At 41.2% G+C, this 19,229-nt stretch overlaps 1 protein-coding gene across 4 annotated transcripts in view; it reads left to right on the top strand.

Annotated features, from left to right (window-relative positions):
• Positions 1 to 8,139: 8,139 nt before the first annotated feature.
• Positions 8,140 to 19,229, top strand: part of LOC145347622 (rho GTPase-activating protein 29-like) — a 115,464-nt gene continuing 104,374 nt past the window's right edge. For 3 of the 4 annotated variants that reach the window (XM_080195259.1, XM_080195260.1, XM_080195257.1), the window contains exons 1-2: positions 8,140 to 8,329; positions 10,470 to 10,808. In XM_080195259.1, the coding sequence (XP_080051385.1) occupies positions 10,553 to 10,808 (256 nt within the window). In that variant the 5' untranslated portion in view covers positions 8,140 to 8,329; positions 10,470 to 10,552. Of the gene's footprint in view, positions 8,330 to 10,167; positions 10,262 to 10,469; positions 10,809 to 19,229 lie in introns of all 4 variants that reach the window. The other variant, XM_080195258.1, reaches the window with a different exon arrangement.

Raw genomic sequence — 19,229 nt, 5'->3', positions numbered from 1 at the left:
TAAGACTGGAGAAAGGGAAAGATTTGAAAACAAGAATGAAAATTTTAAAATTAAGTCATAATTTGACTGATATCCAACAGAAATCAGCATTGAGATGATAGGTGAACAGGATTCGGTGCTAATTTGCTCACACACGACAGATTTTTTGATTGCTTAAAGTTTACAAAGGGTAGAATGTGGGAGACCAGCCATAAGTGCATTGGAATAGTCAATTCTAGAGGTAACAAAGGCAATAATGAGGGTTTCAGCAGTAAATAAACTAAGACAGGGTCAGATTTGGGCAATGTTATAGAGGTGGAAATAGGTCATCTTAGCGATGGCACAAAATTATTGGCAGAAGCTCACCTCAGGGATCAAATATGACACCAAAATTGAAAACTGACTGCTTTAGTCTCAGCTTTCACCAGGAGCTGGATAGAGTCAGTAATTAGCAAATGGAATTTGGAGCAGGGACCGAACAACAGTCTCCCAATATTTAACTAAATTAAATTAAATTTCTGCTCATCCAGTATTAGATGTCAGATAAGCCATCTGAGAGGAACAACAGTTGAAAAGACAGAACCGTTAACGATGTTGACTAATATGGGGACCAGGAAGGGAAATTGGCTGATTAGCAGTTTAATAGGAATAGGGTCGAGGGAACAGGTGGTGGATCTCTTGGACAAGAATCCAGAGCAGGCATGATGGAAGATAGGGAACTACAGAAAGATGTAAGTTCAGGATAGGGAAACAGGATTGCTAGGGGATGGGGGCATCTTTAGAGGAATTCAATCACTCGCTAATGAGTATAATTGTCCACTTACGAAGCTCTGTGTCACTAATCATGGGTTCTGTGGGTCCTTGCATGGCTGATGAGTCCGAGCTGAGCCGTATCTTCAACCAGAAACTTGGCAGGTGTTTTCAGGAGATGGAATTAGTCCTTGGTTCCTACTCTTGGGTTACTTTGCCAAACCTCCTCGTCATTGGGTATTCTAAAAGAATTGTGTCTCTACAATCCAGGAGGTTCCTCCAAGTAGGTTTCTTCTGAGCAAGGGTCTGTCAGGTTTTGACATCTGTGTTGCATTTCTTGCATTGAGTTTTCAGGCTGTCTTTGAAGCGCTTCTTTTGTCCTCATCTTGTTCGGATGCCTTTCTTGAGCTGGATGAAGAAGATCTACTTTGGTAGTTGGGACTTTGGCATCTTAAGCAGGTGGCTCAGCCCAGTGGAGTTAGTTTCAGATGGTCATGGCTTTGATGTTGGTGTTCTTGGCTCCTTCAAAGAGACTGGTGTTAGCATGCCTGTGCTCCCAGCTGATGCAAGTAATCTATTTCAGACAGCGTTGATGGTACCTCTCCAGTGGCTTGAGGTGGCATCAGTACGTAGTACTGAGCTGTATTGCAGAGTTGGGAGGACGACTGCTTGCACGTGTGGATTTTTGTATCAGAATGGATGTCACAATCATCAAAGACTCTCATCCTTAGGTATTTGAAGATGGCACTCATGCATTGATTACCATTTTGTATTTCAGCACAGATGTCAGCCTTAGATGGGTGGTAGCTTCCAGATAGGGGAAATGTTCCACATTTGGGAGTGTTTCTCCATTAATCTTGATGGAGGGAGAGACTGGACCTTGCCCCAGGGTGGGCTGCTAAAGGACTTAAGTCTTCTTGAGGTTTGAGGTGGGGGCAAATTCTTTGGTGTGCTTCCACAAAGGTCTCAAATATGTATTGGGGATTCTATTCTGAGAATGGAGACAAGGAATAATTGCAGCAGGCATATTTTTCAGCCACATTTTATTTTATATATTCTGTTACTATTTTTAGTATTTGTTATGAATTTCCAGGTTCACATTCATAATGAAAATTGCCTGTGTAAATGTCATACTGTAATTATATCCTCTTACAAAGGATGGCGCTGCAGCATGACACTCTATTTTAACTAAAATCAGGTTTACACAATGAGTTTCAATTCTAAACATGGACATTTGATCAAAGTGGTCAAATTTAGAGTTTATCCTCTCCATGAACAGTAGTTCTAATCCATTATTATTTTGTTTCATGCTCCCATTCTCTAATGTCAAACAGTTTTGAAATGTTAGAACAAATAAAGAACAAAGTTCAGTACAGCACAGGAAAAGGCCTTTTGGCCCTCCAAGCCTTCTCCGATCACACTTATCTACCTAAACCAACTGCTTATATCCCTCTATTCCCCGGTTGTTCAAATGTCTAGCAAGTAAGGTGGTTAAGGGAGTTACATTAGCCACATTGAAGTCTTCAATGTGGCTAATGTAACTCCCTCAACCACCTTACTAAGCAGTGCAGTCCAGACCCCCACCACATCCCCCACACATCTCCACTGAACCTTTCCCTCCTTATCTTGAACTTGTGCCCCCAGGTAATTGTCATTTCTGCCCTGGGAAAAGACTTCCAACTGTTCAGCCTTTCTATATCTCATAATTTTATAAATTTCTATCAGGTCAATTAATTTTGTCATCTGCTCAAAAAAACTCAATTAAATTAATGACACATGACCTCACACATACAAAAGCATGCTGGCTGCAGCTAACAAGACCATTCAGTTCCAAATGTGTATTGATCCTATCCCTAAGAATCTTCTCCAACAGTTTCACTATCACTAACATCAAGCTCACTGGCCTATAATTACCCAGGTTATTCTTGCTGCCCTTCTTAAATAATGGGCTATCTTCCAATCCTCTGGTACCTCACCAGTGGCCAATGAAGAAACAAACAGGCCCAGTAATTTCTTGTCTCCCTCAGTAATCTGATATAGATGCCACCTGGCCCTGGGGATTTGTCTACCTTAATGTTTTTCAATTCACCTAACACTTCTTTCCTTGTAATGATGACTTGTCCTAAAGGATTAATTGTTTTCTCCCCCCACAGATGCTGCCAGACCTATTGGCCAGAACTCTTACCAGCTCACCCATCATGGAATTGGAACGAGCGAGGATCCAACACTGTAAATCTCTGTTGACCTTGGGCAGGAATTTCTGGTCTCGCCCAAGCTAGACCGTAAAATCCCGCTCACTGAGTTTTTCCAGCATTCTGTTTTGTTTCCGATTCCAGAATCCACGGTATTCTGCTTATTTTAACCCTTAATTAAAATCTATTCCCCTCTTAATTTCATACCTTTTAATTTTTTCCAAATCTTTAGTGCGGTATCTTATCAAAGCCTTTTAACAGTTTATTTACACTATGTTTCTCCCAATAACCAGGTCTGTCATCTCCAAAAGAGCGCTTTCTGATTTGACAAATATTACCTTCCTTTGAAAACTCCACATTGGATGCATCTAATTATTTTTCTTAATCTTTATCAGATATAAATGAGATTTAAAGCATTTCTTTATCATCTTTAACAAAATGACAAAATTTTTCCTTATCATAATGTTAAACAAACCATCCTGTAATTGACAGTAGCTCTGCCCTTTTGAAAATGGCAACTGCATTTTTCACTCTCTGGCACACACTGACTCTAAACAAAACTTAAAATATAATTCCTAAGGTACATAGGAGCATAATTAGACCATTTGGCCCATCGAGCCTGCTCTGCCATTCAATTAGATTATGGTTAATCATCTACCTCAAAGCCACTTTCCTGCATTATCCTCATATCTTTTGACGTCATTAGTGTTCAGAAATTGATTGATTTCTGGATAGATAATCCCAAAGATTCACTACCTTCTGAGTGAAGAAATTCCTCTTTCTTAAAAGGCCTGCCCCTTATTCTGAAATTGAGTCCCTTGTTCTCCATTCACCAGCCAGGAAACACAGCCTATCTACATGAACTCTTTTCGTAATTTTCATTGAGATTCCCTTTCATTCTTCAGAACTCTGAATTTCTCCCCACAAGACAAAGCACTCCCTCTATGGCAGTATATCCTTCCTTATAAAAGGAGACTAAATACAATACTCCAGGTGCCGTGTCACCAAGATTCTTTACAATTGCAGCAAGGCATCTTTATTCCTGCACTCAAATCCCATTGCAATGAAAGCTAATATACCATTTGCCTTCTTAATTGTTTGTTGCACTTGCGTGTTACTTTCAGTAACTCATGAACAAGGGCACCCAGGTACCTTTGCACATCAACATTTTACAATCTCTCACTATTTAAGAAATAATCTGCCTTTCTGCTTTTTCTATAAAGTGGATAAATTCACACTTATTCACAATATATTTAATCTACCAAGTTGGATGCTTTGTTTTTCCAAGTCCCCTGAAGCCTCCTTGTGTCTTCCTCAAAACTTACATTCGCACCTAGTTTTGAAAATGTTATCCCCAAATCATTTATATAGATTGGGAACAAATGTGGCCCAAGCACTGATTCTTGCGATACCCACTAGTAATTGACCATTTATTTCTACTCTCATTTTTCTGTCTGTAACCAATTCTCAATCTACACCAGTATATTACCAATTCCATGTGCTTTGTTTACTAATCTGCTGTGTGGAACCTTATCAAAAGCCTTCTAAAAATCCAAATACACCAGATCCACTGGTTTTCCTTTATCTATGATAGAGGTAACATCCTCAAAATTCCAATAGGAATGTCAAACATGAAGGTCATGGTGGAATTCATTCCCTCAAAAGGCAGTGGAAGCAAAGATTTTAAATATGTTTAGGTTAGAGACAGATTCATTCTTGATAAACAAGGGGGTGAAAGGTTATCAGGTGTAGGCAAGAATGTGGAGTTGAGGTTAAAATCAGATCAGCCATGATCTTATTGAATAGCCTATACCTGCTCCTAATTCATATATTCAGAGAATTTATCAATCTTTAATTCAATTAATTTTCAAGTATTAGCTCTTTATTAATACTAATTTCTTTCAGTTCCTCATTTTCATATACCCCTTGGTTCCATTGTATTTCTGAGAGGGTTTTCTGTATCTTTCTCCGAAGACAGGCATGAAGTATTGGTTAGCTTCTCTGTCATTTCTCTATTCTTCATTGTATATTCTTGTGTCTCTGCCTGTAATGGACCTATATTTGTCATTGCTAAGCTTTTCCTTTTCACATACCTTGAAGTTTTTACAGCCTACTGTTGTTTCTCACTAGCTTGCTTTCATATTTTTTCCTTTCAGTTTCTTGGTCCTTCTTTGGTGGATTCCAAATTGCTCCCAATCCCTGGGCTTTTTTTGGCAACTTTATTATAAGCCACTTTTTTTAATCTAATATAATCTTTACTACTTTACTTTGTTAGTCACAATTGATTCACCTTTCCTGTTAACCTTTTGGAGGAACGTATATTTGCTATCGACATATCATACGTCTTTAAGTACAGCCTTCACCTGTTTACCTCTTATTTTAGCATAATTCCCAATCCCCCACAGTTAACTTCCCTGTCATATCTTCACAGTCTCCTTTGCTTGAAATTAAGATCCAGTTTAAGAATGAACTATATCACTTTCATCATTTCCCTAAGGATTTTGATGCATGTCCTCAAGGCATGGAAATCTTTTCTTCTTCAGCTTAACTAACAACCCTTATACTTTCCTTTTGTTTGAATGAATGAAGGTATTTTGACAAGTGATCAATCAATAATGCAATTCTATTAGACAAGACTGAACAGTGCAACCAATTCAAGTCCAAATTCTGAGTACAATGAATATAGAATTATAGACCACTCTGGGAAATGGATTACATTCATTTCTTGTTGAGCTTTATTCTGTGCGCATCAGGTGAGGGATGTTAGTGCAGGCGATGAAACATTCCTCATTCTAGACACAGAATATAGCACTTTAAGATTAGATTTCTCTATTGCCTCTATGTGTCTCAACCTTAGAAAATCACAAAATCTGCCATTTTTTCCACTTTCTACACCTACAGTCAGTTGAGGAGGAACTTCTTCACTCAAAGGGTGGTGAATCTCTGGAATTCTCTGCCCGTTGAAGTGGTGGAGGCTGCCTCGCTAAATATTTTTAAGAAGCGGGTTGATGGGTTTTTGATAAGAGAAGGGATTAAGGGTTATGGGGAGAGGGCGGGAAAGTGGAACTGAGCCACGACAGATCAGCCATGATCTTATTGAATGGCGGGGCAGGCTCGAAGGGCTAGATGGCCTACTCCTGCTCCTATTTCTTATGTTCTTATGTTCTTATGAATGAGATTGTAAGTTTCATGGCAATAGAGTCATTCTCTGCTGTGGCCTAGAAGGAACAAAATTGAGACCTTTCAAATTAATTTTGCATCTATTGCATTCATCCCATCAGTCTGAGCTGGATTTGAACCCAGTGCCAAAGCAGAATTCTGCAATGCTGAGAATCCAAAACAAAAACTGAAAATGCTGTAAATATTAAGGTCAGACGGCATTTGAGGAGAGAGAAATAGAGGTAATGTTAACTATGTTTCTGTCTCCACAGATGCTGCCTAACTTGCCCAGCATGTCCGGCATTGGTGTTTACAAACTATCCAGGATATATATTTTAGTTCTGCTGATGCCTACGCGTTAGCCTGGTGTAGACTTGTGTTGAAAGTCATATTTCCTGTCATGCAATGAAGAGCCACTTATGCAAATGAAAAAAATTAGAACAAACCCAAAATAACAATTTTTTAAAACTTCAACAGTAAACGATTAAAAAAACAAATAAAGAGTAAATGTAGCTGAATTGTTTTGAAGAAGAAAAACGATGTTTTGAGGTGTAGTCAACCCTGAAATATACTGGTAAATTGGATTATTCTGGAATTTGTTCTTGCAGCTTCTAAACTCCTCTTCTGATATGTTACACTCGCAACCATTTTATACTTCTTAATAAACCTGCTGCCAGATTTTTAACTGGGCAACACTTTTGAAGTTTTTTTTTCCAAATGGAAATTCATATATGTGATGCTATTTACAATACTGTCTACAGAGCGGGTCAGAGGAAACCATGACTTGTGTGAATATTTTAAAACATAAATTATGAATAAGCTATTGACATATATGTTTATACGAGTAAAAATATCTTAAGAGCATCAGCAATTTCTTCCTCTTGGAACCATAAACGTATCAAAGGGCCTTTACATTTCTGTCATCTTGCAGAACAATAAATTAGTGTTCCGTAGACTGTGCATTGCTTACCTCAGGTATGTGGTTTACACATAGATTTCTTCTTGCGTTTCAGAACAGATGGAATGCACTATTGGCTCAACGAATGAGCTAGAAGTTAATCTTTCAATTCAGAATGTAATAGGCTGACAGAGGTAAAGGGAAACAGTGTGGGAAAATTTAATGTCACACTGGGGTAAAAAAAGTTCGATACTGTCTTCATCTCTAAATATCTGGGGGAAACTTTTTCTCCAAAATATTGGTTTACCTTTTATACCGAGCTGTTATCATTTTTTTCCACTCGTTTCTAGTCTCCCCCAGGATACAATTCAGTTGAGGAAAGGAGCACTTTTCTACGCCAAAGCCATTCTGGAGTAGCTGCCAGTGCGTTTACGAGAATCGCCCAGCGATTATATATTCCGTATAGTTTAACCCTTCTATCCGCACCCTTCAGAAACAGCAGGAGGGTTTTCAGGCACAAATTCACAACCCAGTCTATGGTAAGACCATTGTATCATTCTTTATAGATATGTAAATGAAAATCCTCGCCTTTTGTTTCAGAACGTCTAGACCATAATGAATAGCACATTTTGGGAATGAAATGTGGCAGGTACCATCACAATATTATTTATGACTGGTGGAAGCTCAAAAGCCAAGCCTTTGATCGGGACTGCACCGCTCCTGATGGTTGTTCTTTCTCCTAGGTTAAAGCTTTGAGATGGAGGATATTGAAAAACCCATTTATTTGCACTGTAGTGAGACTGTGTGGCTGCTACAAGCAGTGCGGGGGTTTCTCTAAATGGTTGCATTTTGACTGGCTTTCCCCTCTCGGGCGTGCACTCACAACTTTGCATTTGGAGAAAAAAAAGCTTTCATTAGCATTCTCCCCACCCACTGCAACCTGATGCGCCCTGTCCTCAGACACAACACCCAAACTTCACCTGTTGCTGCTGCTGCCGAAGCCAAATTCCTGGGCTAAGGGTGAGGGGGCGGAACCGGGGGGGGGGGGGGGGGGGAGGAGAGGAGGGGCTTCTCCCCGGCACCCGACCAATCAGCAGGCAGTCTTGGTGCCCCACGTGGTGTTAGGGAGAGGGGCGGGCGCTGGCCAAGTGTGAAGGTAAACTGGCGGTGCCGATGGGCTTTTCACACCGAGCGGCGACGGAGGAGGGCGGAGGTGTCAAAATTGGGCTTCTTAACGGTCGCACCAGTGCATGGAAAGCAACACCATTTTAAGCGAGGGAGACAGAATGAAACAAATCAAAACACGATGTCCGTCAGACCATTAACGGAATCCGATATTTTCCTCAGGCGGGTGAGTTGGCTTTGATTCCTCTTGATGTTCGTTCGCTGGAAAAGGATTGACTACTTTTTCCAAATACCCCGTACAAAAAATAGTAAGGAGGGTAACCGATTACTTGAAGGTTTTTCTGAGGTGTGAGGAGCACAGTAGAACGGCCACTTGCTTTCCTCCGCTCCTCTCTCCCCAGTCTGTCCCTTTTAAACTGCGACCGTTAACTCGGCTCCGGGAGAGCGGCGCGCGCAGCCGACCCGGGCTGGCTCGCGGCGGGCTTTTGATGCCCCGCCCCCCCCCACCTCCCCCCCCGCCCCCCCCCCCCCACCTCCACCCTGACGGAAGGGGGGAACGATCCCCTTCTTCCCCCCCCACACACCTTGAGGGGAGGGGCTACAATCTCCTTTTCCCCCCAATACCCTGCGGGGAGGGGGGTACAGTCCCTCCCGCCCCCATCCAGACCTTGAGGGGGACGATCCCTTCCCTCCCTCCTTCCACCCCCTCCCCTATCCAGACCCTGAGGGGGATGATCCCCTCCCTCCTTCCACCCCCTCCCCTATCCAGACCCTGAGGGGGATGATCCCCTCCCTCCCTCCTTCCACCCCGTCCCCTATCCAGACCCTGAGGGGGATGATCCCCTCCCTCCTTCCACCCCCTCCCCTATCCAGACCCTGAGGGGGACGATCTCCTCCCTCCCTCCTTCCCCCACCCCCCCATCCAGACCCTGAGGGGGACGATCCCCTCCCTCCCCCCCCCCGTCCAGACCCTGAGGGGGACAAACAGTTCCCTTACCCTCCGCCCCGATCCTGAGGGGAGGGGGAATAATCCCAGATCCCAAGACCGAGGGTTGGACTATACCCTACCCCCCCCCCCCACCAGACCCCGAGGGGAGGTAAACAGACCCCGAAGGGTGTGAGGAGGATTGCTGCCAGTTCACGCTGTTTGCTCTGCTGGCAGTGTGGTTTTTAACAGCAACAATTGCCCTGTGGGAATGGTGGGGGGCGGTTAGAGAGTGGGCTGCTGGCTGGGTGTGGAAGCTGTTTAACCTAAAGGAATGCAAGACATTTCACTGCAAGATAAGAGCACCGCACCTCTCACGTTTAAGGGTTATCAGCCGTGGATCTGTTGTTTTTTTTCTCTTTAAAACCACCACTTTTTGTGCTTATTTCAGTTGAGCGCCGGCGCATGTCACTCCGTCGGAAAGCCAAAACGACAATTTTTTTTTGTTACATTCGAGCGCGACCGATCAGTACAAGTCAGCCTTTTTTTAAGTATGAAGTTATCCATCTGTACTGTTTGCCTCTGAACAACATTCAGATGTGTGGTGCGATTCTTTTAATGCATGCTTTTGGGGAGGGAAAAAACTGCAACTTGCTCATAATCTTTCTGTTCTTTGTAGTAAACAGGAAAGTCCCTTGCGACAGAAGTTGCGGTGTTATGAGCTTTCAAATTAGAAAAATGAGTTATCGAATTAGAAAAATACAAGAAAAGGGTGCGGATATAATTTACCGCAGGAGTGTATTTTTGCTCTTTGCGCCAATTAGTTTATAATTTTAATGAGTTTGTAATCAGTCTTATTTGACCTCTTGACATATCGCCTGTCATGTGTTGACATTCCCCTCCACTCCGGATTGTGCACTGGTTGGCTCATTGTAAATGGCCTTTTTATAATCAATGATATGTAAATCGTTTGTGTTAACATTATATTGATGAATCATTAGTTCTAGTGACATTTTTAAAATTATTTTACAACAGAGAATAAAATGACCATGTGGCGCTTTCACTATATTGCTCTATTACAAGTCTTAGTCTAAAACTGCCTCCATGTTAACTACTCCAGTGCACTGTTAATATTGCAGGAGACAAGTGATTGAGCCTCAATAACTTAGCCATCATTCTCACTGAAGACAATTGGAATAACCTTTCCATATGAAGGAAAACTGCATTTTTGGGGTGAGAGAAAATGATAACTCTGCAGTGCTCACTTAAACCTTTTTATTACATCTCTAAATTTCCCTGGAAGCATTTATTTTACAAAAGAAAATGCTATTAAAAGTGCAGATTTTTGCTGGAAGGGATTCTTTTAACATTCTATTGACACCAAAAAAAGTACTTGATGTTATCATCTTAACTAAAATTTTCTTTTCTGTTCTTGTTCTAGGATTTGTCATCATAAACTTTTGTAGATGGTCGTTTAGCTTTACAGATTGCCCTGAGGAATTTGCAAGCAGCTCACCAGCTGGGATGTTGCGGCAGACTGTCGGAAGTAATAAACGTGGTTTTGCCCGTTTCTCCGGTTCAAATTTCTTTGGCTTGCCCAGTTCAGGAAACAGGAGTATGGGCCGAAGTACTAAAAGTGGTTCTGTCAGTAGCATCAGCTCTAACTCAGATTGTTATGACAATCCAGCCGTGGATCCAGAATACATTATGCAATTGGTGAATGATGTCAGGAAATTTGCAGACGTCCTGGAGCATTTGAAAGAAGTCTTTATTTCAGAAGGTCTGTCACTTACTTGATGCTTCTCCCTTAATTTCAGAAGTATCACCTTGATGTGGTACCTTACAATGCAAAGAATGGTGTCGGTGTTAAAATATTACAGGTCTTGACTGCCTAAAGGCCAAATAAAGACTTCTTGGCTAAAATCAAATGTAGTATCGACATGCTACATTTGTTGAAGTCATTAGGTTACATTGTAGCTTCATTTGAAGCAATTTTTAAAAGTAGCATCTCGGCTTTTGGCTAAGGTGCAAATGAGATCAAGCCTTGGAGGAGGTGCAATACCTACTCCAATCAGTTTGGATCATGTAGATCAAGCCCAAGTCAGCAGGTGAGAGCCCTATCTTGTCAGTTTGGATTGGGAATGTCTCACTTGATGAGATTCTGAATTGGACTTGATTGATTTTTTTTTCTTTATATATCCAATTCAATCCAAAGAACAAAGAATAGTATGGCACTGGAAAGGCCCTTCAGCCCCCAAGCCTGCGCTGATCATGAGGCCTACCTAAACTAAAACCATATGCACTTAGAGTCCGTAACCTTCCGTTCCCATCTAGTTGTCCTTAAAGGACTTTTAAAAGAGACCACCACTTCCCCAAGCAGTGTGTTCCAGACATTCTCAATGCTCTGTAAAAGAAAACTTTCCTTTCACATCTGTTCTAAACTTTTCTCACACACCTTAAACTTATGTGCTCAGCACTTGACTTTCCTATCTAAGAAAGAGCATCTGACTATCCACTCTGTCCATGCCACTCATAATCTTATATAAACCTCTATTAGGTCACTGCTCAACCTCTGTCATTCCAGTGAAAACAAAATTAGGTTATCCAACCTCTCCTCATGCTACCCTCCAGACCAGGCAACATCCTGGTAAACTTCTTCTGTACCCCCTCTAAAGCATCTACACCCTTCTGATAGTGTGGCAACCAGAATTGTACACAGTATTCTAAATGAGGCTTAACTAATGTTCTGTAGAGCTGCAGCATGACCTGCCAATTTTTATACTCAATGCCCTGACCGATGAAGGCAAGCATGCCATATGCCTCCTTGACCACCTTTATCCACATGCGTTGTCACTTTCAGTGATTTGTGGACATGTCTCCCTGCTTGTCAATACTCCAAAGGGTTCTACCATTTACTGTATAATTCCTACATGCATTGGATCTTGCAAAATATATTACCTCACACTTTTCTAGATTAAACTCCATCTGTCATTTCCCTGCCCAAGTTTCCAACTTGTCTATATCTTGCTGTATCCTCTAACAATCCTCCTCACTATCGCTATCTAAATCATAGAAACCCCACAGTGCTGGAAGAGGCCATTTGGCCCATTGAGTCATCGAGACCATGATCCCACCCAGGCCCTACCCCCATGTCCCTACATATTTACCTACTAATCCTTCTAACCAACGCATCTCAGTACTCTAAGGAGCAATTTTTAGCATGGCCAATCAACCTAATCCCCACATCTTTGGACTGTAGGAGGAAACCAGAGCACCTGGAGGAAACCCTCAGACACAAGGAGAATGTGCAAACTCCACACAGACAGTGACCCAAGCCAGGAATTGAACCCAGGTTCCTGGAGCTATGAAGCAGCAGTGCTAACCACTGTGCTACCACGCTGTCTAACATACAATCTTCCTTTTCTCCCTTTCTTTCTTCCCCACCTCAGTAAGAACTGACACTTTGTAGTATCAAATATTCACTATTTGTGGACTTCAGCCTTCAGTATATATCCTTTGGTAATTGAACTTTGAACCTGAAAGTTGCTGAATGTCTAATGAAAACTACATATGCATCCAAAAAAGGAACACTTTGCTCTTCCGTGCAGAATTCTATGTCCAAGTAGGTGGTTTGATGAAGTCTATTGCTATTTCATGGTCTGCTTTTTGTTCAATGCAAACACAATTGTATAATATCTAGAAACTAAAAATGAATGACAGCTGCTCCTTATGCAAGAAATGTTAGTCAGTGTTCTTAAAACTTTGCATCATCTTCCTATCTTTCCAATGCCAAGTAAATACTGCAATTGACAAAATCCAGCATTGTTCTGAGTCACAAGAACAAAGACGCCATGCAAAACTTACAGAATACTGAGAGGCCTAGGTAGAGTGGATGCGCAGAGGATGTTTCCACTAGAGACTAGAACTCAAGGGCACAACCTCAGTGAAAAACGTTCCTTTAAAACTGAAATGAGGAGGACTTTCTTCAGCCAGAGGGTGGTGTATCTGTTGAACTCATTGCCAAAGAGGGCTGTGGAGGTGAGGTAATTGAGTGTCTAAGATCGGTAGGTTCTCGATCAATAAGGGGATCAAGGGTTATGACGAGAAGGCAGGAGAAACGGGTATGAGAATCATATCAGCAATGATTGAATAGCAGAGCAGACTTGATGGGCTGAATGATCTAATTCTGCTCCTCTATCTTTTGTTCTAAAATTGTGGTTGAATGACAGAATTAAGATATCTGAAAGTTTACATGTTGATGTGTTCCAGCATAATGGAATCAACAAGTCAAAAGACAAAGCTGATAATACAGTTTTGAATCTCTTTATTCCTACCCTTGCATGAAATTGCCTGCGTGACGTATCATCAAAATGCTTATTTCTGTTTTATGAAGGGGGAATCCTATAGCTCAAGATCAGAAAACAAGCCACTGCAGAAGTTATTGCTTTCAATAATTTTGGTAATTAAACTTCCCCTCATTGTCAAAGAACATGCATATCAATTAAAAGTTATCACAAATTGGCTAAATGCTCCATGAACAAAAGAGAAGATGATTCTTCCTATCGGTATCAAAAGGGTGTTTAAAATTCATGGGCAGCCCGGTGGTGTATCCTTACTCTATAATGTTGAAATTGGGAGCATGGTAAACGAAAAGAGAAGTTCCAATTTGGTTTTAAAAAAACCTTGGATTCCTCGACATTTTCTGCTGCAAGTGTCTTGAAGTTTTACTTCAGAAATCGTATTCTCACCATTCTTTATCCACTTGTCTGAGTTATACTACAATCCAAGTGGATTAAAAGAAGGAATGGAAGCTGGATGAGGCTGTACTGTTTTATAAGCCTGCTCCACCATTCAATTTAATTTCTGGCTGAACTTTGACAACAACTGTGCCCAAAATCTATAGATCTTAGTCTTGAGTGGACATCTACATCTAAGTAGGGAATTCCAAAAATTCATAACCCTTTTTGAGTGAAGAAATTTCATCTGCCAACCCTTTATCCTTAGACAATGATCCTAACTCTACAGCCTGGGACAACAGTCTCTCATCATCTATCTACCAAGTGATTTATCTCATGATTACTGCATCTTTCCTTGTTCCTCCCAGCCCAAGGTGGAAATTGATTTATTAAGGAACAAACAGCTTTTATAATGAATCTGCAAAGCTGTATTTATTACCCAACCTGTTAAGGAGCTGGTGAATCTTCTGGAAGTGTTGTAGTCTTTGTGTATGCCAACAATAGTGTGGCGTGAGAAATTATTGAACACTGGCAAGCAGTTTAAACATTAGGGCAGATGTGATTGCTTTTCCTGGTGTTAGTCTGCAAGTGATCAGAACGTTTTATTTCGCAATTTGTCAAGATGGGAATTGAACTCATGAACTTGGTTACAAGCCTAATATCATAACCTCACTGCTACAGTAGAGCTCTACATTTTACAGTCAGATAGTTGAGAATTGGCAATCAATAAATATTTAAATTTGAGAAGCGCAAGAACCTTCTTGCAATCGAGCCATGAATTAATTGAGACAAAATGTAAAGGTTTTATATTGAAATTGTTCTTGTTTATGCCACAGAATAATTTTAAAAAGCATGATGTTGTAGTTGGAAGTACTCTTGATGTTAGCTGCTAATCTTTGGATAGGTACTGATGGGTTATCTTATTGTGGTACTATTATGCTGGCAGCTGCAAATGAGGTCAGGTGATAAGGTTGAAAATTGCATCAGAAGTTGATCTAGTCTTCAGTTTTGCATGCTGAAAAACTGTGGAAATAAACCATTTTCAATGGCTGAGAGTTTTAGGACAAGGGGATGTAGAAAATTTTAAGCACATTGCACAAAAGCACAAAGCGATTTCTGTGGAATCAAGAGTGACAGTGTCAAAATTTTGATTTTAGTTAGCTGCTAGAAGGATAAATGGACTAGTTAGGAAGAAAGGCTGTTTTTTATTTATTAAATATACATTGAGTCATGAACAATTTATGATCTGTAAAGAATTTAAGCTGCAGTATTGTAATTTAAACTGAAGCACTATAATTTTGTTTGAACTTCAGTTTCTTGTCTATCTTTTTGTTTCCTTTTTCTCATACTTTTGCCATGCTGGTTCATCCACGCTCTCCCCCCTCCCCACAACTGCGTCAAGTTTAAAACTACCCGCAAGTTTTTCCCAGCCCTCTTGATCTACTTTGGTTGCTGATCCAATGTACGATATTTTGACTGCATTTAAATTGTATGCATTCAATATAACACAAGGAGTGATACAGTGCTGGTTCACAACACCAGGGACCCAAGTTTGATTCTGGTCTTGGGTGACTGTCTGACTGTGTGGAGTTTACACTTTTTCTCCCATGGGAAAATGTGAGATTATGCACTTTGGTAAGAAGAATAGATTATTTTCTAAATGGGTGAAGAATTCAAAAATCAGAAGCGCAAAGGGACTTGAGTCCTAGTTCAGGATTCTCTTTAACTTGCAGGTTGAGTTAGTGGTTAGGAAGGCAAATGCAATGTTAGCATTCATTTCAAGAGGACTGGAATACAAAAGCAGCTGAGGCTTTACAAGGCTGTGTTCAGCTCCTATTTGGAATTTCATGAGCAATTTTGGGCCCTGTATCTAAGGAAAAGTGTGCTGGCCTTTGAGAGGGCCCAGAGGAGGTTCACAGGAATGAAAGGATTGATATATGAAGACTCTGGGTCTGTACCTGTTGGAGTTTAGAAGGATGGGAGGGTGGGGGGGATGCAGGGTGGTGGAGGAGCTCATTATAACTTACAGAAAACTGAAAGGCCTGAATAGAGTGAACATGAAGATGGTGTTTCCGTTAGTAAGAGAGACTAGGATCTGAGAGCACAGCCTCAGAGTAAAGAGACCACCCCTTTAGAACCAGGATGAGAGAAAATTTCTTCAGCCAGAGAATGGTGAATCTGGAATTCATTGCCATAGAAGGCTGTGGAGGCCAAGTCATTGAGGGTTTTAAGACCGAGCTAAATGGGTCCTTGTTTGGTGAGCTTACAGAGAGAATGGTGTTGAGAAGCGTATCAGTTATGATCAAGTGGCAGAGCTGATGGGTTGAATGGCCTCATTCTTATGATGCCTGCGTGGGTTTCCTCTGGGTACTCCAGTTTCTTCCTACAGTCCAAAGATGTGCAGGAAGTTGGATTGCTTCTTGGAGTCCAAAGATGTGTAGGTAGATGCTCATGGTTCTAGGGTTGTTGTGCGGGGCGGGGGGGGGGGGGGGGGGGTGGGTGTGGCGTGCTAGGTTAGATGTTGTTTTGAGAGTCAGCGCAGACTCAATGGTCTCCTTCTGCACTGAAGGGATTCAATGGAGAGAGAGAGAATTAATTCCTTGGTGCTTTTATTTTCATATGTTAAAGTATTCAAAAAGAAAATAGTGTTGAGTAACTTAGCAGAATCAGTTCTTGTTTTGAAATACTTTTTACTTTACCATCAATTGCAACACAGTTTTCTGGCTGTGCTCACCTCAAGGCTAGAAAATCCGGCCAAGGTCAAAGGATCTTTGCATGGTCTGTGACCCCTGACTGCGATTGCAGGCGGGCCTGGAAAATTCCACCCAACCTGTCTTAATTCATTGCTTATGTCGGTAGTATTGAAATATCAATAAGAAATGTACAATCTGATAAACTGGATACACATGAAAATGCACTGTCACTTAATTTCAAGGTTTTTTCCTTTTTCTTTTCATCTTCCAACGCATTAACTGCACAATTCTATTTGTACCATTTCCTTAAGTACAGAATTGTGTAGCATACCAGCTTCAATTGTTGAGTGTTCATGCTCCCTTGCCATTCTGTGTATTAAGTAATATTCATGGTCTGAAACTGGATTTATCTGACAATTGTGAAGTTCAAATAGGGGAATACAAAACTTGCTGCTGATATTTTTAAACAGCTTCGTGTAAATGCTATTGATGTTTTTTTATCTCATCAGTTAAAATTAAAAATTCTCCTTTTTGAGCCATCTGAGCATCTTCTTTTTAGCAGAGATTAATTCTCTGTACTCTGTTTCTCTTTGTGCAATAATTTTACAATAACAGAATCAACTTGAGTTATTCAGTGCAATAAAACATCCCAAGGAAAGCTACAAAGCAAAGGTTGGCATCAGAGCACAAGGCAATATTAGAGCAGATGACTGAAAGCTTGGTGAGAGATATGACATTAAAAGTAAGGGAGGCAGGGATTCCAGAGGTTAGACCTAGGCAGCTGAATGTATGGCCACCAGTGATGGGATAATTAAAATTTGGAGATGTTCTACAGGCCAAAATTGGTGCACAGGCATCTTGGAGGATTTTGTGGCTAGAGGTAGTTGGAGACAGCAGCGAGGCCATGGAAGAATTGAGAATTTTAAAATTGGTGTAAGTCACTGAGTGAGATGAGTGGAGGAGAATGAAACTCTATGTTTTGAATCCTGCTTGTGTACTCCAGTCATTGCGACAAAAGTTTGGTATGCATCATAAGCTGCTTTATTTTGCTGCGTAAAACAAAGAATAGGGAATTCTTAGGAATTTCATAATAAAATGGTTGCAACAGCTTTGTACACTTATGATTCTTGTGGGTCATCAGGCTCACTTTGAGCATTATATCCCTTGTCTCTGTTGCCCAGGATGCTGGTTCATCCCATTCATAACCTGCTGCTGCTTGCTTGATGTTGTTTGCCAATTTTTGAAAAGCCTTTCACAGCCAACATAGACATAAGAGATGCGCAACACCAAACTGAAGTGTTTTTTGAATGATTAGATATGGGAACCACCATTGTTCATTGGCATCCTATATTGTATTATTAATTTTGTCTGCTAACTAATCCAATCTTCCAAGCAACTTTTACTTTCTAAAACAAAGGATTTCCTTTTTTTATGGTTAGCCCCTAACCATGGATACTTCTGTCTAATAGGACCGTGAATGCTTTTTGAATATTGCAAGAGGTCTAATAGTATTGAGTGCAGGGCTAGGGAGGTGGCATCTGCTATGGACCTGTTGCAGTGGTAGGCCAACTGTAGTGGATCCAGGTAGTCTGGGCTGCTGGAATTGATTTATGCCACGATTAGCCTTTTGAAGCACTTCGTAATGATGAATGTCAGAATCACCGGCTGATAGTCATTAAGGCACGCTGCTTGGTTTTTCTTAGGTACTGGGATGATTGTTTTTGTTTTGAAGCAGACAGGGCCCTCAGATTGTTGTAAAGAGACGTTGGAAGATGCCTGTGAATATCCCTATGAGCTGATCCATGCAGGATCTGAGTGCTCGTCTGGTTACCTCATCCAGGCTAGTCATTTTGCATGGGTTAACTTTCGAGAAGGCTGCTCTGACATCTGCAATGGTGACCCCAGATACAGGTTCATCCAGGGCTTCCAGAGTGGAGGGCATGCTTTTGCTGAGAGGGTGTGGAATGCATTCAGCTCATTAGGGAGGTGTGCATTGGAGCCGGCGATTTTACATACCTTCATCTTATACCCTGTTAGGACTTGCAGACAAGCAGCAATGTGATAACGTATAGATAATCTGTATTTTCTGATGCTGATTAAGGGATAAATACTGACCAGGACACTGGGGATAGCTTTCCTGCTCTTGGAAAGACTGCCGTAGAATCTTTTATATCCATCTGAGTGGGCAGGTGGGGCCTCTGTTCAATGTTTCATCCAAAAGACAGCATCTCCAACAGTGCAGCACTCCCTCCCTCAGTATTAAGTATCAATATTGATTTTTGCACTCAAAAATCTGAGTGGAACTTAAATCTGGAAGCTTGTAATTTGAGGTAAAACGCTACCAAGTAAACCATCTCCTCCCCGACCTCTGCAAAAGTTCTTTTTGCATTTCTAGAGACCATCTGCAATGCTTTCCCCAACAGTGAATGGTTTCTGCATTAATGTATTTTAGTCAACATTATTTACTTCCGCACTTCTAGAACTATTTTGGAGCAGAGAAGCAGAATCTTCTGTAGAATCTGAATTGTAGGTGCTCAATTTCCCTATATTTTGACAGGAATGTAGGAGTGCAAAAGTTCACTTTTTAGTGTGGAATTATTGAGTTCGCTACTGTTTCCCCTCTCGTGCACATAGGTCTGAAAGAAGTGGGATCCCCTGAACTGGGGCTAAATGGATCAGGTCATGATCTCCGAAACTGGCTTCCCTCTAGCCCCACTCAATAACTAGCTTTGGTGCAATGACACCAACAGCTTTGCCTGATGCAGCTTTTCA

The sequence above is a fragment of the Carcharhinus amblyrhynchos genome, chromosome 9, assembly GCF_965287045.1.
Source record: "Carcharhinus amblyrhynchos chromosome 9, sCarAmb.v2.hapA, whole genome shotgun sequence".
Taxonomy (NCBI): domain Eukaryota; kingdom Metazoa; phylum Chordata; class Chondrichthyes; order Carcharhiniformes; family Carcharhinidae; genus Carcharhinus; species Carcharhinus amblyrhynchos.
The sequence above is the reverse complement of the archived record's forward strand: the minus strand, read 5'-3'. Positions and strand labels throughout refer to the sequence as shown.